Source organism: Carcharodon carcharias, chromosome 12, assembly GCF_017639515.1.
Source record: "Carcharodon carcharias isolate sCarCar2 chromosome 12, sCarCar2.pri, whole genome shotgun sequence".
In the NCBI taxonomy this organism is placed as follows: Eukaryota; Metazoa; Chordata; class Chondrichthyes; order Lamniformes; family Lamnidae; genus Carcharodon; species Carcharodon carcharias.
The window spans coordinates 146,464,739-146,485,754 of record NC_054478.1 but is presented as its reverse complement, the minus strand read 5'-3'; the positions used below and the strand labels follow the sequence as shown (position 1 = coordinate 146,485,754).

At 44.1% G+C, this 21,016-nt stretch overlaps 1 protein-coding gene across 1 annotated transcript in view; it reads left to right on the top strand.

Annotated features, from left to right (window-relative positions):
- ndufa10 (NADH:ubiquinone oxidoreductase subunit A10) overlaps window positions 1–15,627 on the top strand; it is a 142,567-nt gene extending 126,940 nt beyond the window's left edge. Inside the window, exons 8-10 of the mRNA XM_041201813.1 lie at window positions 1,576–1,661; window positions 11,141–11,249; window positions 15,377–15,627. Coding sequence (XP_041057747.1) covers window positions 1,576–1,661; window positions 11,141–11,249; window positions 15,377–15,445 — 264 coding nt within the window. The 3' untranslated portion in view covers window positions 15,446–15,627. The remainder of the gene's footprint in view (window positions 1–1,575; window positions 1,662–11,140; window positions 11,250–15,376) is intronic.
- Window positions 15,628–21,016: the final 5,389 nt, after the last annotated feature.

Sequence of the window (21,016 nt, the reverse complement as noted above, 5' to 3'; positions counted from 1 at the left end):
TGTGCCTATGCGAAGAAGGTCTGGAGACAGATTTTTGTCACGGTTCATCCCAAGCAGTTCTGTGAAACAGGACTCTGTGTTCTATGAGCTGTTCCCAGGGACACACACCAAGACAAACATCAATTGCAGCTGGGGGATCATCAATTCGGTGAAAGGCGCTCTTTGGTCTTCCCGAAATTGGTTGGTCTTCCAGTGCAAAGAGCTGTCCCCGACCGAGTGTTGCAGACTGGTGCATTCTCAGGTCCAGGACTACGTGCTGAGGGACGCACTAAAGCTTGGGGCAGCCGCCGCAAAGGCGCAATGGGGAAAGGTCTTTCAGCCGTAGTGCACCAAGGGGCTGGGAATTGTATAGACTCCTTGGGCTGTATGATTCACGTTGAAATGTATCCAGTGAATACTACATGTGTCACAATTGTATTGAAGTACCTCAGAGTGTAACATGATCTATATAGATAACATAAATACCATTGCACTGTCTGACTGACTGTAATGACCAGGTTGAAATGTCTGTAATGTTCATTGATTGTATTGAAGCACCTCATGATCTATGTGGAAAACTGGAATATGATCACACTTTTTATCATGGCCATTTTGAAATGTTTTGGAATGTTCTTTCCGATATTTTATGAACAAAGCATGCTTTTCCAAAAAAAAACTGTCTCCACAAGAACCAAAGTGAAAGGAACCTCATTTTGAATTTGTAAGGTGAAAATGCTTCGCCTGATGTCTGCTTAAAGTCTATGGGTTGTTGTTGCCTTAATGGAGATTAGTTTGGGCATTTGTTAAAAGTTATGATGATAGTAATTTGTAGCCATGTGTATCTATTTAACTTGTGTAAATTAATAAATGTCTCATGAATTTTAATATAAAACCTCTCTGATGGTCTGAGCTTAGAGTTGCATCTCAAACATACAATAATAAAAAAATAGGTTATGACAGTTGTTTAAAGTTTCCCTCTGGGATTTTTAAATAACTCAGCTTTGCCAACTGTATCGGTCATAACAATCCCACAAGCTGCAATGTCATGTATAGAGAAGTTATTTTTTTTTATAGTCGTTCATGGGAAGTGGGCATTTATTGCCCATCCCTAATTGCCTGTGTTCAGAGGGCATTTGAGAGTCAACCACATTGCATGGTTTGTTGAGAAATAAATATTGCTCAGGACACCACTGAATTTTCCTAATCGCTACATCGTTGGTGGCTGTGGTTTCAGCAGCTAGGTTCCATGGCTCAGGATTTCCCTCTCTAAATCTCTCTGTCCCTCTCCTTTTTAGACCCCCTTTAAAACCTATCTTTGATCAAGTTTTCTTCAAAGCCGCTCCTGTGGGATACCTTGGGACATTTTAGCCATATTAAAGGTGCTATATAAATGCAAGTTGATGTTGGGACGAGGCTGCCACCTTGGAGGGGGCCATTTAGTTCGTGAGGAGGCCATTCAGTTCATGTGCTTGTGGCCGGTGCTAGTGTTTCTAATGGAGCGGTCTACCCTGATAAAAACCTCCCTATCTCTTCCCATTAGGAAAAATACACTTTGACATGCAGTCTCTGACCAAACTACCACTACTGTAATTGCAGGTTGCTGAGGACATCGAGCTCTTGAAATGGGATAAAGGACCATGGCTGGAGCAAAGTGATGTTTCCTTCCATTTACTCAGACAGCTGTGAGTACATGGGTTGCACTTAACAGGGGTTGGATAGTTGGAGGTTGGATAATACCATTCAGAATAAGTTACCCTCTTGAGGAGTTCACTGTATAGTGAAGATAGCCTCAAGACCAATCCAAAGATATAGATAAAATCAAATGTCTGGAAGAAACATGAACAAAAATGCAGGAAATATACAGCAGGCTTGTCAGCATCTATAAAGAGAGAGACAGGATATTGTATGTCTCAATTCTGACCAAGAGTGTCCACCTGAAATATTAAGCCTGCCTTTTCTCTGCACAGTTCCTGATGTATCCACTTGTGCATTTACAGATTTTTCTGCTTTTATGCAAGCTCTTATGATCTGGTCTTGTGATGAAATACTGAATAAAGGTTTATTCATTTATAGAAAACGGCCTGCTAGATGCAGTGCATACTTTTGCAACAACCTTTTGACACTCAGCTGTGGGAGTGCTGCAAAGCTCATGATCAGTGTACTCTGGGTGCTGGTATGCTTGTCGCTGCTGTCCAGTTGGGACTGGCAATCCCACAATTAGAGTCTTGTTTTCCAGTGTGGTGAAGATCAGTCTAATGCCAGCATGGCTGCTATCTTGCTACATGGGCTGTTTGCCAAAGGATGTGATTATTAGAGTTTTTTGAGGAGTAACTAACAGGGTAGATAAAAGGAAAGCAATGAATGTGGTATTTATGGATTTTTAAAAGGTGTTGGGTAAGGTGCCTCATGAAAATTTTTTGCATGACGCAGAGGCTTGTTGGCTTTGGGGTTATTAATATATTAGCAATAATAAAATTGCTGCAAATACCCGGCTGTTAAGGCAGCATCTGTGTAGAAAAAGTGAGCTAGTGTTTCAGCTCGATGACCTTTCATCAGAACATGTGATGCGCAGTCACTGGTGTAAGGTAGGAAACACAGCAGCCAACTTTGGCACAAGATCCTACAAACAGCAATATGACGATAATGACCAGGTAATTTATTTTTTGTGATGTTGATTGAGGGATAAATATCTGTCAGGTGGCGGGAAAACTCCCCTGCTCATCTCCAAAATCGCGTTATGGGATCTTTTCCAACTGCCTGAGGGAGCAGACAGGGCCGCTTAACAACGGTGAGGCATCTTGGTGACATTTTGTGTGTTGGAGTTCATGATGCCTGGTGCATTGTGACTGAGGCAGACCTGTTAAATCAGCTGGCCTTTCCCAGTCCACCTTTTCATTTATTCGTATATTCCAGTCATTACTGTCCCTCTCTGTTCTGTACTAAGGAACTTGTTTTTTGCTGTGTGGTTAGGAGGAGTGTTGTTCATCTTTCTGTCTGAGAACAAGCTGCCATTGCCAAAGCACCAGCACCAGGTTGCCTTGCCCCTTTTGGCTTGAGAATGGCCCAAAGCACTACATAAAAATGTAATTAGAAAAGAAAATCAGGAAAAGTGCCGTTTAGAAACTAGTAAATCCAGAACAACATAAATGTCAGTCTGGTATTCATTGTTGGCCTTTGCAGGACTCTGTTGTTCCAACAGAAACCACGTCTCTGTTTTTTTTTTGAATTCCATGTTGAGAATGTACTGAAGACAGATATTAAGGAGTAAGGTTTTCAAGCGATAAGGTCAACTGCTGTGTAATGGGGCCCTCTAAAGATCAAATTTAGCTTATAGTACCAGGAAAGCAGCAAGATTGGAAAATGCTATGCGTGACTGCAGACCAGTTCCATCTGGGGAAGCGTTGACTGGGCTGTATCCCTGCTTCATTACAATTGGTTATGAGGTGGAATTATTGAAATATTATTCAATGCTGTCACTGGAGGTTTAGTTTGGCAGATTGTGGGCAAGTTGAAAGCATAATGTTGCAGACAGGCAGTCGTGCGTGTAGCGCCCCACTTGCATATATCATGAGTTGCACCACACTGCCAGTTCTCCCCTCACCCACGGCTCTGCTGCATGCGTTTGGCACTTGCTACCAAGGACCACTTGCTTCTCTGCAGCAACGTTCTTCATTCGTTGATGGGATGTGAGCATCGGAAGATCAGGAATTCTGACGAAAGATCACAAACCCGAAACATTATTATTTATTACATATATTTTACTTATTTTTTTTTTTAAATCCCTTTTTCATCCTTCTTCCCAACACTCCGCCCATCCCACACTTGTTTCTATGTTGCACTTTCATAGAGTGTTGACCCTTGTTCTGCTATTGTTTGAGTCATATCGCTCAGGGCTGAAATTTACTTTTACAAAATGGAAGGATTTGGCATGATCTAGACATGTAGATGCTGACTTGGCAATTTTTTTTAATAAGAAAGTCATAAGTTCACCTTGGAACTCAACAAGTAGGCACCTTCGAAGAAATCACAGAATCTTACAGTGCAGAAGAGGCCCTTCGGCCCATTGAGTCTGCACCGACACGTGAGAAACCCCTGACCTGCCTACCTAATCCCATTTACCAGCATTTGGCCCATAGCCTTGAATGTTATGACGGTGCCAAGTGCTCATCCAGGTACTTTTTAAAGGATGTGAGGCAACTCGCCTCCACCTCCCTCCCAGGCAGCGCATTCCAGACCGTCACTGACCTTTTATAGCACTTGAGAAGGAGTTGCTTGTCTGTGTTGAACTGCAAAGCACTTTAATTAATGAAAAACTGGGAGACAAAAAGGCAGAGGAGAGAAACCTCAGTTGTGAACCTGTTTGGAAGGCAGCCTTGTTGGAGAATAAGCTGAGGAAAGAAGGACCTTGACTGTCTCTCTCTCTCTCTCTCTCTCTCTACTTTACCTAAAATTGTGTGTGGCTATCAAGCTGTGGCCAGAGAACCTGAATTTGGATTTGCAAAGCTTGAGGCCAGTGATGAGCATGTCCAGGCATCCACTGGGGCCAGCAGTTTGTCTTCACACCAGAGAACCCCAGGTCGACAGCATTGAGACCCTGTGTACTTTATCCTTTATTTTATAACGTCCATCCTCCAAAACCCATCTCTGTTGAGACTCTAAGTGTTTGTCTTTTGTTTGTTTGTCTTTGTGTGTGTGTGTGTGTGTGTGTGTGTGTTGATAAAATTCTTTAGGAAGAGATAGATAGTTATATTTCTGATTACAATTGTGTGTTAACCAGTACTTGAACTTGTTAAAAGAAGTTTTGTTTTAAAATAAATTAATATTCTGAGTTTTTGAAAGAAGCCTGGTCAGAGTCTCTTTCCTTCTGGGCACTAGAAGTACAGGTAAACAATTGACCATTTTGGTGAGAAAATTAAACACGTAGATTAATGGTACGGCCTGTGGAGTAGTGGGGCTTGATAATTTGTGCACTTCTCCAACTCGGTCATAATGCTATTAATGCATTCTACTTTATTACCTTTATGTCACTATCAGCACCTTCTTTAGTCTTTAACACTACCATTAACACTCCCTTTGTCCTGTGTCCATGACATCGTTGTCAATCCCTACTGAGCTCCCACCTATCCCTGACCTTCTGTTTTGCCCCACCTGCTCCAGCCCCTCTTAAACAGTATAAAACCCATCACATTTCTACTTCTCTTTAGCTCTGAAGAAGAGTCATAAGACTCGAAACATTAACTCTGTTTCTCTCTCCACAGATGCTGCCAGAGCTCCTGAGTTTTTCCAGCCTTTTCTGTTTTTATTACACGTTATAATTGATGATAGGAAATAAGCGAGCCTGCCATTTGTTGCAATTTACAATGTACAGCACAAAATTAATCATCGTGCACAAAAATATTCAGGGCAAAAATCCATACTTGCCTTGTAAAACTCCTGGCAGACTGAGAACCATAAAACAGTGAACCTTTGAGCTCAGGTTGCCAACAAGTCATGGGGAATGGGGAAAGGAAATGATCTCTTTTTTTTAAAAAAAGTAAACTTCAGATATATTCAGCCTATTCTTTCTTTAAAATGGAACGCACTGTGAACACACAGCTTGAGACGGACTGTTTCTCTCTCCACAGACACTGCCAGGCCTGCTGAGTTTTTCCAGCATTTCCTGTTTTTATTTCAGATTTTCAGCACTTGCTGTTTTTTGCTTTTGTAAAGCCGTGGTTTCCCTGCAAGTGTTGAGTACCCTTGGCGTTGGCGATGACCTTCAGCAGGTGCATATCAAGACAAGAACCCGTGTCAAGCTGTGCTTTCACCCTGTGTTCCATTTTAACGAAAGAATAGGCTGGATATTTCTGAAGTTTACTGGGAAAAAAAATAGTGAAGAGATCAATTCCTTTCTCCATTCCCCGTGATTTCTCGGCAATCTTGAATTCAAAGGTTCTCTATTTTGTCGTTCTCATTTTGCCAGGAGGTTTACAAGACCAAGTTATAGATTTCTGATAAACGCAAAATACAACGGATGCTGGAAGTATGAAATAAAAGCAGAAAAGGCTGGAAAAACTCAGCAGGTCTGGCAGCATCTGTGGAGAGAGAAACAGAGTGAACGTTTCGAGTCCGTTTGACTGAAGGAGAGTCATATGGACTCGAAACTTTCACTCTTTCCACAAATGCTGCCAGACCTGCTGAGTTTTTCCAGCCTTTTCTGTATAGATTTCTGAATATTTTCGTGTGCAGGGGATTAACATTGTGCTGTACATTGCAAATAGTCACAATAACAGGCTCGCTTAGAGCCCCATCACCAGTTATAGCTGAACTTGCACTCTCCTTAAATTAACATTAAATGAAAATGCCATCATGGTCATTTAATCAGTCAGTGTTAACATCACTCCTCATCAATAGCAGCACAGGCAAAGTAAAAACAGCCTGTAATATTTACATTAGATAGTGAAATAATAGTGAATGCATACCCTGTAGGTTTAATGGTTGCTGAACTCATCAGAGCAGAATTTTAGGAGCTGTGACTGCTGAAGTGTAGGAAACACAGCAGCTAATGTGTGCACAGCAAGATTCCACTCGCAGCAATATGATAACCAGATCTTTTTTCTAGTCATATTGCTTGAGGGATAAATATCAGCCACGACACTGGGGAGAGCTCCCCTGCACTGCTTCAAAATCATATTGTGCAGGGTGGAGTATAAACACTGGCATAGACCTATAGAGCAGAATAGCCTCTTTCTGTTCTGCATATGCTGTGTGTACTCTTGCAGTGTACTCTGCAAGTTGGATTTTATTTAATGCTGCCTTCAGGTTCCAAATTTTTAGTGTCTCAAATATTTGGAAATGTGAGCTGTTAATGGCACAGGGAGAGCACATCATCATCAGTGAACGACGTGACCAACAGCCTATCTTCGAGAATGAGTACAGTGTGATCAGTGAAAAAGGAAATAGAGTGAATTAGATTCAAATTAGATTCATCTGTTTTTTTCCACCATAGCCTCAGTGGGGGCATTGGCATCGTCAACTTAGGCCATAGAGCCATAGAGTTATACAGCACAGAAACAGGCCCTTCGGCCCATTGTGTCCGTGCCGGCCATCAAGCCCCTATCTATTCTAATCCCATTTTCCAGCACTTGGCCTGTAGCCCTGTACACTATGGTGTTTCAAGTGCTCATCTAAATACTTCTTAAATGTTGTGAGGGTTCCTGCTTCTACCACCCCATCAGGCTGAGTTCCAGATTCCAACCACCCTCTGGGTGAAAAAATTTTTCCTCAAATCCCCTTTAAACCTCCTGCCCCTTACCTTAAATCTATGCCCCCTGGTTATTGACACCTCCGCTAAGGGGAAGAGTTTCTCCCTATCTACCTTATCTCTGCCCCTCATAATTGTGTATACCTCTATCCGGTCCCCCCTCAGCCTTCCCCACTCTGAGGAAAGCAACCCTACCTTATCCAGTCTCTCTTCATAGCTGAAACACTCCAGCCCAGGAAACATCCTTGTGAATCTCCTCTGCACCCTCTCCAGTGCAATCACATCCTTCCTATAGTGTGGCGACCAAAATTGCACAAACTACTCCAGTTGTGGCCTAACTAGCGTTTTATACAGCTCCAACATAACCTCCTTGCTCTTATATTCTATGCCTCGGCTAATAAAGGCAATGCCCATATGCCGCCTTAAACATCCTGTCTGCCTGTGCTGCTGCTTTCAGCGATCTATGGACATGTACACCAAGGTCCCTCTGATCCTCTGTACTTCCTAGGGCCCTACCATTCATTGTGTATTCCCTTGCCGTGTTAGTCCTCCCAAAATGCATCACCTCACACTTCTCAGGATTAAATTCCATTTGCCACTGATCTGCCCATCTTACCAGCCTATCTAGATCGTCCTGCAATCTAATACATTCCTCCTCCCTATTTACGACACTGCTAATTTTCGTGTCATCTGCAAACTTACTGGTCATACCTCCCATGTTCACGTCTAAATCATTAATGTACACTACAAACAGCAAGGATCCCAGCACCGATCCCTGCCTTACACCACTCGTCACAGGCTTCCAATCGCAAAAACAACCTTCAACCTTCACCCCCTGCCTCCTGCCACTAAGCCAATTTTGGATCCAATTTGTCAAATTGCCCTGGACCCCATGGGCCCTTATCTTCTTGACCAGACTCCCATGTCAAAAGCCTTACTGAAGTCTATGTAGACTACATCAACTGCACTACCCTTATCTATGCAACTAGTCACTGTTTGAAAATTTCAATCAAATTTGTTAACCAACAACAGGTTCAGAGAGATAAATAAATAGAAGGGAAAAATGCTCGGTTGTCAGAGAAAGGGAGACAAAGGAAAAGTAAGAAAATAATTAAATGTTAAACCTCCAAGAACAATTTGCTACCTGCAGGAATGAGACTCCACAGTTTGAATATTCCCTTCCTGGGCTCAGGTTGAGTGGCTTCACAGGAACATTAAACTCAATTAAGGGGTCCATACTTTGTTAAATACCAGCCCTAACTTTCTGCCACAGGTTTAATTTGTATTTATGATGTAGTTTTTTGAAACTTGTGATGTGATAAATAGTGCTCCCCTGCTTTTGTGAGGTTAATAATTCAAATTTTTTACACCTTAATAACTATGTGCACCGTGACCTCTCTGTTCTTTTGCTAGCAACCTCTGGCCCATTTAATTAGATTACAAAATGGATCACATGCCAGGCTGTTTTTTTTCCTCTTGATCAGAAATTTTTGCTTTGTACTGGGGTAATCTATTGTTAGTAATAATGCGATGTGAACTCATTTGAAATGGCACCAATATGTCCTTTGTTTGAGTCACCCTCTGCTCTGTAGTAAATGTTGCCATTGTTCTATGTGATCTTTCTGCTTTCAAAGGTTCAGTGCAATTTTAATGGGCAAAAGCATCAAAGACTCTGAAGCCTGAAAAACAACAGGACACTTGTATTAAAATACAACAGTATCGCTCATTTGAGAGGGGCTTTCATGATCAGTCACTCTTTTGCCTAACTTTAAAACAAATGTCTTTAAGTCTTTTAAGCAGTGCCCACAAAACCATAGGCAATTAATAGTCAGATAATTAATAGGCTGCATTGAGATGGCTAACTTCAGGAGCCACTGTGCGTCTGGAGAAGTGGTTGAAATGAGCTAAGGAAACTCAAATTGGCCAAGATTTATTAGTAATGCAGAACTTAAAAAGCTAATGGATCTATTGTGAAACTGCCTAACCATGAGGTTGGAAATTGATGTTGGTGATGCGACTGTACACACCCTTCAAATGCCTGTATCTCTCTATTTTAATGATACACGTTATGATCCTAGACCAGACCCCCAAGTTCTCAGAACGATCCGGTTAGGGACCAATAATGTTTTGTTTCGAGTAGACTAAGTTTGAGATTCAAGACACTTGCTCAGTGAATAAAGTCACAAGATTCCACAGGTTTTGAACAAAAAAAAACTTTATTGTACAAGGTCAGAAAGATAAAACAACTTAAAATAGCTATCTTATATTGTAACATTCAGGGTTAATATGAGCTGCATGTGAATCAACAGGCAAACTGTGGTCAAACACACCACACTGCACAATAAATGGAAAATGCGACCAAGACAGAGTCCACAGATTTCTCAACAACCTACCCAGACGTCAGTAAGCACTGTGAGTCAACCAATCTCACTGAAACTCTCTCTCACGAGGGATCCCTGCTTTCACCTTCGAAAGTCTCGCCTTGGAACCCTCTCCAAAAGTTGCTCCAACTTGGATGGCTGCAACAACAGCCCATACTTCCCAGGGTTTCAATCTCGTCTCCCTGAGATTCTGTTTCCCCGGATCCCAGAATCCGCACTGAAGCAGCAGCTCGCAAGCAAGACTTCAGCCCCTTGACCGAGCAGAACAGTACTGGCCCAAAGGCCCACAGCATGGAGTCACCAACCTTCTGCTGCCTCCTTGGATCTCCTGACCCTCCTTCAGTTAAAGTCTGCTAACTGCAGCCCTTTTCCTGCTTTGTAACTTAACCTAATGGGGACCTGCCCCTGTCCCCTGCCTGGGACTTTTCCTTTTGGGACCTCTCCCTGTCCCCCTCTCCCTTTGGGACCTTTCCCCGCTGGTGACACTTGTTTTCAGTGATCCCGCTCACATGATCTGGATTTTCACACTTTTTTCCTTCGTGCTGGGCTGGTCCTTGGGCTAAAGAACTTAAAAATGCAGAACCTAGCACATGCAGCCCGCTCCCAGTCTGTGCACGCGCAGAAACTCTGAGGTCTTTTGGGGCTTGGAGTTCCTGACCTCTGCTCTGGACTCCCAAGGTCAGTCTGACTTTGGCAACACTCATTAAAGTAAATGGATTAATACCTCTGTTTCAAAAAAAAAGGAAAGAGGGGAAATTGATGTGTGTGGGAATTTGTTGTCTCATAAAATTTGCCTCTGGGGTGCAGCAATAACCTGTCAGATTATCAGCCTTTTATTTCTTTCTGTCTGTGAAATTTTAGAGTGGGCCATGGAGCATCGAGCAAGTCAGGCCAACCTGAAGCCTTGCTCTGCATTTGAGTTTCACTGAAGTTGGAAGATGCCCATTGCAATCATCCCACCCAGCTTGTGGCCCTTCCTTTCGATCTCACATTGCGTTAGCGCTGTCGGCCTTGGATCACCCCCTGTGTCTCAGGGCAGGGACCAATGGAAATTCGCAAGCAGGCGCAGACACAGGAGCCTGACAGCAACCTGTGTGGAATATATTGAGGCCGTAGCTGCCAGAAAAGTCATTCACATGATGAATTGTAAAAAAAAATCTGACCTCTGCTGTTTGTCACTGAGTTGTGAGCTGCACCAGAGAAAAGCAGCAGAGGGTGCTATCGTTACACTGAATAAGTTGAGTGCAAAATTGCCCCACAGTCATTCCTGTACCAGATTGTTGCGTTTGCTGTTACCAGCCAATGCATAACAATTTTGCTTTTGGCCAAATTAATGGGTGCTATAGTTTGGCAAAATGTGGAAGGTCCTGTGATGGTTCCTGATCCAGTAGTTCCTCCTCAATACAGTTCTGACCATAGCACTAAGCTGTGAACGTGACCCAGGTTCAGTGCATTTTAACAAAGTGCGTCGACTGGATGCATTGATCTGTCAACAGTAACGATAACAACTCAAATTAACCTCTCTCTCCTTGTGTAGGGTTGAGAACAAGCAGCGTGTCGCTGACCTGACATCATTCCCCAGATTCCTTCCAGAAGTCACAGTTGGAGCTCATGAGTTTGATCAAATGTATTATGCCTACCGACAGGTAAGGGAACTGGACACGAGCCTGCATTCTGTATTAAAAACACAAACTGCTGGACATACTGAGCAAGGCTATTCAGCATTTTCTGTCTCTCTTTGATTTCCAGCATCCGCAGTGTTTTGCTTCTCTGCTCTCTGTGTTTGTGTTTTTTAAATGTTTATGGATTTGGAGGCTGAGCAGCACTGTAAGATGTGTCTGAACAGGTGCTTTGCTGTGAATTGCAGTGTTTTCCTTCCCTTATAAAAGCAGCATCAGGCCAGCATAGGCGATGATGCTGAGTTAAGTTCATTTCCACACTGCTGACCCTAAAATCTGCGGAATAGGCTTGAGTTTTTGATGCTGCTTTCCTCTTGCTGTGTCACCCTGTTGTACATCCCGTTGCTTTTGGACCTTTTGCAATATCTGTCCCAAGCAAACTGGTTTCTGCTCACGAGTTATCTGGGGATGACCTGTTTTTTCATTTCTCGCCCTCTCTTCTTCACCCCCCCCCCCCCCCGCCTAACCCACCTCCGCCCCTGCACCCACAGCCTTCAGTGGAACAGGGTGAAAGTTCTGTTTGGATATTCTCCATCCATAGCAATGTGGGCAAAACCAGACATTGAATAGGTGGGGGAGGCGTGTAGGTGCAGTCGTTGTTATACACTGCTGTTGGCATCGTTCTGCTCCTTAGACACATGGCTTGCTAATTTTTCATAAACAGCAACTCAAATTTTTGAGCAGTAAAGATTTTGGAGGTGGATTTTGTAACTTAAAGGTGAGGGTTTTTTCTTTAAACCCCAGGGGACTTAATGTTAATTTATATATTTCTTTAAAGTGGGGACACCCAATGTCAATGTCAAGCGCCTCAGGTCAGGGGCAAATGTTGGTTAGGAAAGTAAATCGTTGCCATGCCAGCACCTGTGTACTCCCAGCCTGAATGGGGAATTCCCATTTCACAATGCAGCCACTTTATTTTGGGTAAAATAGCACTATTTGTGCTTGGCCATTGCCAGGCTTGTGTTGTGTGGCTGTGGACACCAGCAGGGCTGGGTAGAGACTACCCTCCTCCTTAGGATAATGGCAGGGTGGCTGGTTTCGCCTCTTTGGCTATCCGTGTGTGCCGGGTTCAACAACAGGCCCCAGAACTACCTGTGTACAGCTCAGTACGTGACCCAGGTCTCCAGCGTTTGCTACGAGCAAATTTTATGCACACGTATCAGCTTACTGCTTTTCGTAAGCAGCTTCACTTTAGCAGTTGAATGCGAGAGGGCAAAATCGTCTTTATCATTTGATTAAGTTTATTGTGCAGTGAATGTACAGCAGGTTTCTCTTTCTATAGAATTCTGTCTTCTGTTGCATAGAACTGACTGGATTGCTCCACAAGAGAGTCGACATGGACTCAATGGGCCAAATGGCCTCTTCCTGTGCCATAAATGACTCTATGACTATATTTTTTTTAAAAACTGCTCCAAGTACAAATATAAATTGTTCTCGAATGAAAAAAAGTATTCTGAACCTGCTGAAGGCCCGTCACTTGAAAGAATAATTGCCAAAAATTCGCCGGGTCAGTGCAAGTGAGTGCAAATGAGTTCGGTCAGAGGTGAGTTTTCAGGGTGGGTGTAATGAAAAGCTTGCTGCGAGAAAGAATATTTTGAGGCAGTCACAACGTCTAGCACGCGCGATCCATGTACACTTCAGACCTGGCGGCAAACCACAACAGTTTCTCACAGCCTCTCGTGTTCAAGCAATGCAATTTGGCAGCACAGTTCAAAGCTTGCTGTTTATGGTTTGGCCACAAGCTGAGGAGTTACAGCTGAAGAATCAAAAGAGCTTGATCCTTGGAGACCTGTGCAGTTAATGAGTCCGTGGCACAGAACATAGGAATTAGGAGCAGGATTACACCGTATGACCCATCGAGCCTGCTCCACCATTCAATAGGATCATAACTGATCCTGGGCTTCAACTACATTTCCCCGTATCCCTTGATTCCTTAAGAAACCAAAATCTGACTATCCCAGCCTTAAATACGTTCAACAAGGGAGCATCCTCAACCCTCTGGGGTAGAGAATTCCAAAGCTTCACAACCCTTTGAGTGAAGAAATGTCTCCTCAATGCAGCCCTAAATGATCGACCCCTTATCCTGAGACTATGTGTTAGATCCCCCAACCAGCACTACACTGCAGGAGCGTCAACCATGAAGATAAAGCGCAATGCCACAGGACGCCCTCCATTAGCAGTCTCATCATGCTTCTGCTGTTGACGTTTTGAAGCAACTTCTGTCACTATCGTTACTAAGTGCCCCGCCCTTCATGTGGAAATAAGCTGCTCGTGTTAAAGATCCTTTGGAAGATGAGAGACTTGGTAATGAGCGCCTGATTATTCAGATCCTGTTACCATTTATAATTTCACCACCACCAGGTGCCTTAAAGCATATTTTACAGCCAATGAATCACTTTCTGAAGTGCAGGCGCTGTTGAAATGTAGGAATCACAGCAGCCAATTAGCGCACAGCAAGCTCCCACAAACAGCAATGTGACAACAACCAGATATTTTCTTTGTTGTGATGTTGGCCGAGGAAAAAATATTGGCCAGGACACGAGGGAGAACTCCCCCACCCACCCTTCAAAATAGTGCCTTGGGATCTTTTACATCCATCCGACAAGGCAGGTGGGGTCTCGGTTTAATGCCTCGTCCCAAAGAGGGCACCTCTGACGGTGTAGCAGCACCTCCCTCACTGGAATATCCAGGCACTGGGGTGGGGGATGAACCCAGAAACTTGTGTCTCGGGTGAGAGTACTGCCAACTGAGCTGTAGGTGACACTGCAAAGTTCAAACCTAGCCTTGCCTGGCTTTGGGTCTGAGCTGTCCTATATGGATTTGGTTTGCGCAGTTCATGATCCAACTTGGTTAAGCTCTCACTTGGAAGATGAAGGTTTGATTCACCCGAGGCGGCTGTTGTGAAATAAAAGGGAAGAGGGGCTTTTTGCACTTCTAACTTCTGAACTCTGGTGTGCCATGACATCGAGTGGAGTTTCCCTCTCAACACTCCCATTAAATACTAAGATTTACCTCAGAGGCACACAAGGCTCTTTGTCTGGTAAAGTCAGCTAACTTCCTCACGAAGGGGGCCCTGATCTTATTGCTCTTCCCCTTTCTGCCCCTCATCTCCCAAAGCGTTCCCATCACGACTCTGTTATAATAAAAAAAAATGGTGCTAAAAAACGGTTTTGGTGTGCCTCTGGCTGTAAATAATCCTACGTGCAATGTCTTTGCTCAGTTTCAGATCAGCTCCCTGTGGGCACAGGGCATTGCTCATAAATATCTAAGTAGGTGATTTTGCTTTGAGGCTGACTAATGGCTGGTGTGGGTAATGGGGGGAGCAGTTGTACTGTTAATGTTTGGGCTGAGGCAGCTGGCTGGGGGCTAGTAGAGGGAGGTTTTTTTCTCGAAGTAACCATGCTATACCTGGCCGGGCACCCAAAATAGAAAACGTAACCCCCTAACAATGGCATCCTTCACAAAATAGAGGTAGGGGGCGGGTGGGTGGAATACTATCTAGATTGTTTGATAGGCCTGGTGATATTGTGCAGATTAGTAAAGCTCTAAGGAAGTACTTTGACAACTTTTGGAGGTTAACTGGATCAACAGAGTAAGGTTGTCCATTGGGATGGTAATTTTTGGAGGGGGTGTATTTGCTATGGTTACATAGATGTCACTCTCTCCCTGCACCCTGTTCCTTCCTTTTTGGCTCACTACCCTTAAGGCTTACTCTTTTTGGCCATGCTTCCAGCCCCCTTGCCTAACCATTTCCTGCCTTGCTCTACCCTATAAAGTTCCATGGAATTTTTAATTACGTAAAAGACGCAATATTAATGTGAATTGGTGATCCGCTTTCAGAGTTATGAGTAAATGGATTGCATCTTAGTGAAAGACTTTTTACAGGATTCAATCAATTTAAAAAAGCAACTCGTTCTAACCAGGACCATCTGGGTGTACAGTAGTTAATGAATATCAATTATCTTTGTGCTCTTTAACTGGGAACTTTAATGCACATTGATGCCAAGCAACATGAAAGCATTTCAGGTCTGCCTTCTTGCAATCTCTACAACTCGTTCATATCATGGCTCTGTGTTCTGCCTCTCTTGTTTCAGCTCCCAGGTCGAAGGTATGCACAAGGTTTCAACGTTGACATTGGGGATAAGTGGATCTGGTTAAAATAACTGTGTGACTTCCAGAAGAGCAATTAGAATTGATCGTGAAGGAAGAGAAAGCGAGGGAACTCGCTGCTCCCGAGGTGAAACGGCTGGCGTGGCAAATCCGTCTAGAGTTACCTTCAACCTGTGCAGAATTTTGAGCACCTTATTTAATCGACTATAGCTATCTAATAAAACTTGACATTGAACTTCCTGTTTCCTGTTGATGTAAATGTGTGACAACCTTGGCTTGGCATAAACATTCCAAATGTGGGGCGGCCGTATTACCAGTTCTTCCTTGAGTGCTTGAGCTTAAAAGCGAAATGTATCGCATAATGTTGTTCCAAAATTCAGCGGCATTGACTGGCTCCCTGCAGTCTTCCCTTTCCCATTTGTGACACGTTTCTGCTTTCTAACCTTGCCCTCAACGGGCGTTCATGCACTTGTGTTATCTACAAATGTCGCTATCTGAAAAAAAAACCACCCAGATCTACCTCACCACCTCTCCCAACCCCTCCTCTGTCTCTGCTGTCAAACTTCTTGCCCGATATCCAATCCTGTATGAGCTGAAAGATCCTGTAGTTGATTTAAGTCTTCTCAATGTTGGGTGCCTTCAGTTCATGCCACTGATTCCATTCCCTTTCTTGACCACTATCTTGGGGGCTGAATTAGACTGTTGAAAGCATCACATTTAGCCCTGAGCTGAGCCTCTGACCCTATAGCCTCTCCATGATCAAAACTGCCTATTTCTACTTCCTTAATATTGCAACTATTAGCTCCTGCCTCAGCTCATCTGCTGCTGAAACCCTCATCTGTGCTCTTGTTTCCATAGACACGACTATGATCAGGCCTCATTAAGTTTTGGTCCCCCCACCCCTACAGATGATACTGAGGGTGTGGACGAGGGGTGTGGGATTGATTGCTGGTTTAAAGCATCGTAGTTAATAAGTAGGCTCAAAGAGCAAGGAACTGCACTGAGAAGCATAGTTGTAGAAGGCACTATTTGTGAAAGGCAAAGGAGTCGAAGGTAATGAGGGACAGACAGGAAAGTGGAGTTGAGACCCCAGCCAGATCAGCTGTGCTCTTATTAAGTAGGCTCAAAATGCCAAATGGCCTACTTACACCTGCTGCTAAGTCCCGTGTTCCTTAAATATGAACGCAGTGTGATCATGGACATTCTTGTTTATAGTCAGTTACTGAAGATGAGAAGAGGTATGAATGGCACTTACAGAAATGTGTTTTGCTCAATGGGTAGATTCTAATGGTTTTTGCCTCGATGGTGGCATGGGTGGGAGGTAATTCTGCAGGGCGCTGATCTGTTGACCTGTTGCTCCGAGGCATAGTCCCTGGTGTAAATTTGTAAATTCTCCCAATTTTTCCCTTTTCCAGAGCCCACTTGAGAGATTGATCAAACCCATGATCTGATATAATATCACAGAGTAATGTTTTAAACTGTCGGGGTCTTGGATAAAGCTAAAATAAAAACAAAATACTGCATGCGACGGAAATCTGAAATAAAAACAGAAAATGCTGGAAAAAAAACTCAGCCTGTCTGGCAGCATCTGTGGAGAGAGAAACAGAGTTAACGCTTCTGAGTCTAATATGATTTCTTCTGCTTAAGGTTTCAAACTCTGTTGGAAGGTCCTTAATCTGAACCATTAACTACATGTCTCTGTCCACAGAGGCTATCAGTCAGACTGAATATTTCCAGCACCTGCAGCATTTTGCATTTGAATTTATCTGGTTTAACCTGAATGCAGCTTTCTTTGGAAGGACATTTTAACTGAATTGAGAGTATAAACTTTGGAAAATGACATCTGTTGAGGATGCCGGAGTTGGAGAGAAGAAGGCAAGTATTAACTTGATTCATTAAGCCGTGAAAATCAGGCCCATTACAGGACTTTGGTATGTTATGTGGACAGACTTTCCGGTGCAATACTGAGGGACTGCTGCATTTTAGATGGTGCCTTCCTTTGCTAAACTCAAGCCCTGCCTATTGGAATACGCTGTTAATAATACTGTTCTGCACAACATTTTGAAGTTCAAGTCATGAAACAACAGATATGGAACAATTTAGTATTCACATTGAATAAGCATCCAGACATTGCAAGGAAATCAACTGAAATGTTGGTTCTCTGTCACAATGACTTGTGAGGTTTCACCTTATTTTTGAGCAGAAACGTTGAAGTTGACAGAATCTGACAAAGAACTGCCAAGCCTTACCCTTTCCTCCAATCGTAATCTGCCGATACCATTTAGGCTCAGAGAGCTGGTACCTGTTGAGCATTGTCTTTTCCTAAGCGAGGGTGGGGTTAAATTTGGTGTGTGGCACCCATTTTCAGTCATCATGCGGCCTCTTAAGGGTCCCCAAGTCGGGCAGGCAGAGTGCACACACTCCTTGCTGGAAAAGGGCTGCATGTCATATTGGGAAAGGACAAACGAGGTGCCCTATACCCACGTCTAAGCAGATAATGGGGCAGAATGCCCACAATGGTAGTGAGAGTAGAGTTTGTAACAGGGATCTAAGACGATTGCTGCAGCCCTCCTTGATGTTTCACGAGAGAAAATTGTGGCTCATTCAAGACTGGACGTCAGGCAAGCTATGTGACCGTGGAAGGAGAGAAGGGGGCTGAGTGTGCTGGTGTAGAGGTAAAACTGGATGTATTCGTGGAAGCTGTGTCCATGTTTGTGGACAACGTTGCTGAGGAGTAACAATGGAATGAAAGTGGAAGGGGTCAAGGATTAATCCTTGGGAGGTGCAGGAAGTAATGATGAAGAGGTAGGAAGAGAAGCCATTGCTAGAGATGCTCAAGCTGTGATCAGATCGTAGTAGAACCAAACAATTTCAACTATATTGGGCTGCACATTGGGCAAGAGGCCTTGGAGGAGGAGGAAATGGTTGACAGTGTCAAAGATCGAGAAGAGTTAATGCGCCATAGTTATAAAGGATACTATTTGTGACTTTAATTAGGGCCATTCTGTAGCTGTAGCGGCAATGGCAACCTGATCGGGGAGATTGAATAGACTGATTACAGCTCAGAAGGAGGCCATTTGTCCATCATGCCCGTGCCAGCTCTCTACAAGAGCAACTCAGCTAGCCCTACTACCACCGCCACCCCCCCCCCCCCCCCCCCCCCCCCCCACCTCCCCAACCACCTTTTTCCCATGGCCCCTCAAAATTTTCTCTTAAACCTTTCAGGTCATCAGAATGTCTGGCGAAAGGTCATCAAACTGAAACATTAATCCCGTGCCTCTCTCCACACACGTTGCCTGACCTGAGTATTTACAATTTTTTTTTTGTATTTTCAGATTTCCAGCAACACAAGTATTTTTGCTTTTGCATTAGTGAAGCATTGCTTTTATTTTATAAAGAGAAACAAGTTGGAGATGGGGTAATATTGGTAAGGACAGAGGGGTTGAGGGTTGTTTTTGAGGAGGACGGGTGATGACAATAGTTGTGAAAGGTGAGTTTAGAAAAGGCATGAAGGAAACTGCAAACCCCAGGCTATTATTTAACACTGTAGACACACTGGGAGCACATATTTGGTGTTAAGCTTCCCCTCTGCTGTGATACCATCATGAGTAAAAACTGTGGGAATTTAGACAGCAATTCCCCTTTACAATATTACCAGAGTGGATCTTCATCAGATCACGATTCCCCATATTACCAATGGCCTTTTCATCCTAAGGCTTATAACACATCCTAATGAGGCAGCAGAGGCCCTGCTGAGTTTGCATCTTCCATACTGATGTGGAATTACTGACAACATACAACCGGACTTCAATAATTTACGGCCTGTGCATTCTCCATGGCAGCGCCTTAACCAATCAGCACCCTGTTGTGCTGTATAAATTGTCGATGCCTTTGAAATTTGGCATTCTTGCATCTGTCCTGATGAGTGCAAGACAAAAAGCTTCGACATGTCTCTTTTCAGCAATACTCAAGTTCCGTAGTACCAAATGGCTATTTGTTCAGAATTAACTTGCTTCTTGGGTTAACTTATAAGACAAAGGATGGATTTATAGTCTCTATTTATAACTATGCCCTGCTATCAAGAAGGGTTACCGCAGGGGCTCTTCATAGTTTTGATGTGACCATTGCAAACCTCTGCAACCACTCACATCTCCCTGACACACGGCACCGGCTGCAATGGCCGGGAAGACTTGATGAGTAGCAGGGCTGCGGCCACGGCCCCCCCCCCCCCACCCCCGCAGAGCCTCCTGCAACTTGCTGAGGGGCCGGAGTCCCTTCATTCCAGCTGGGAAGCTCCTCATTACACGTCGCACCACAACGCTTGCTTATTAACGACTTCCTCAGGACAAGCCCAGCGCGCAGGTCACTGAAAAGCTATTAGCAGCGGAAGACGTCCGGGATTAATGGCCAATAAACGTTTGCGGGTGACTTGCCCCTTTTATGCTGGAGAGCTACCGCCAGACCGCAGCTGTTGGTGGATATCTGGGAGGTCACAACGCGGTTACTACTTTGAGTGACACTGTAAGTTAAACCTGCAGTGAGGGTCATTTACGAAAACAAAAACTGCTCAGACCCACAACAGCTACACAATTTTCCACTTTACCAACTGAAATTGGGAGCAGGCTGCCATTGATCTGTTCCGCAGCCGTGCAGGTGTAAGGGGGCGTTCGCAAAAGCGGGCGCATTATTCTGATTGTAATGCACCTTTCCAACATGGTGCTTGTACCGTATTAAAGAAAATCCCCCCTTAAAAACGAGCAGGCGATGAGGTAAAAGCTTACCGATAAACCCTCCATTTTCCCGACGTTTAGAAGTGCTGGTTCAGAACCAGCGACACAACTTGACTTGCTACCGGAGCCAAGTGAAAGAATTGCTGGTTTAAATATCAGGCAAAGTCAGTGAGTTCATTGCTCGTGAATCGGAGAGATTTCCAGCATCCATCGGGCATGCAATATTGTTGCACCAAACACCTTAGATTCTCGTTCAGGGAAGCTTCCTAGAGGCGGTGGCATGGTGGTATTGTCACTGGACTAGTTTTCCTGAACCTTCCCCCATCCCCCGCCAGGGTAATCCTCTGGGGACCTGGGTTCGAATCTCACCACGGTGTAATTTGAATCCAATAAAAAAAATCTGGAATTAAAAGCCTGATGGAACCAACCACTTATGCCAAGAAGGAAGGAAATCTGCTGTCCTTACCTGGATTGGCTTATATGTGACTCCAGATCCGATCCACCAGCAATGTGGTTGACTCTTAAATGCCCCCTGAACAAGGGCCGTTGGGGAGGGGCAATAAATGCTGGCCTAGCCATTGATGCCCACATCCCATGGATGAATTAAAAAAAAATATTCATGTCACAACTCTTTGCTTCTGACCGACCATGCTCTGCACACTGGAGGTGTTCCTTGATTGAATTGAATGGCCTGTTAGTCCAACACTGCCCCCTCAAGTGAGAGGAGGTTTTAGTTTGGATTACATTATTTGAAATATGCATATCCGCTAAAGGCAGGATTTTGCGGCCCTGTCCTGGCGGGACCCACCGCAGGAGATCCAGTGGTCCCGGACGATCCCAGCGGTGGGCGGGGCCAGAAAGATCCCGCCCTAAGTTTTCCAAAAAAACATGGCA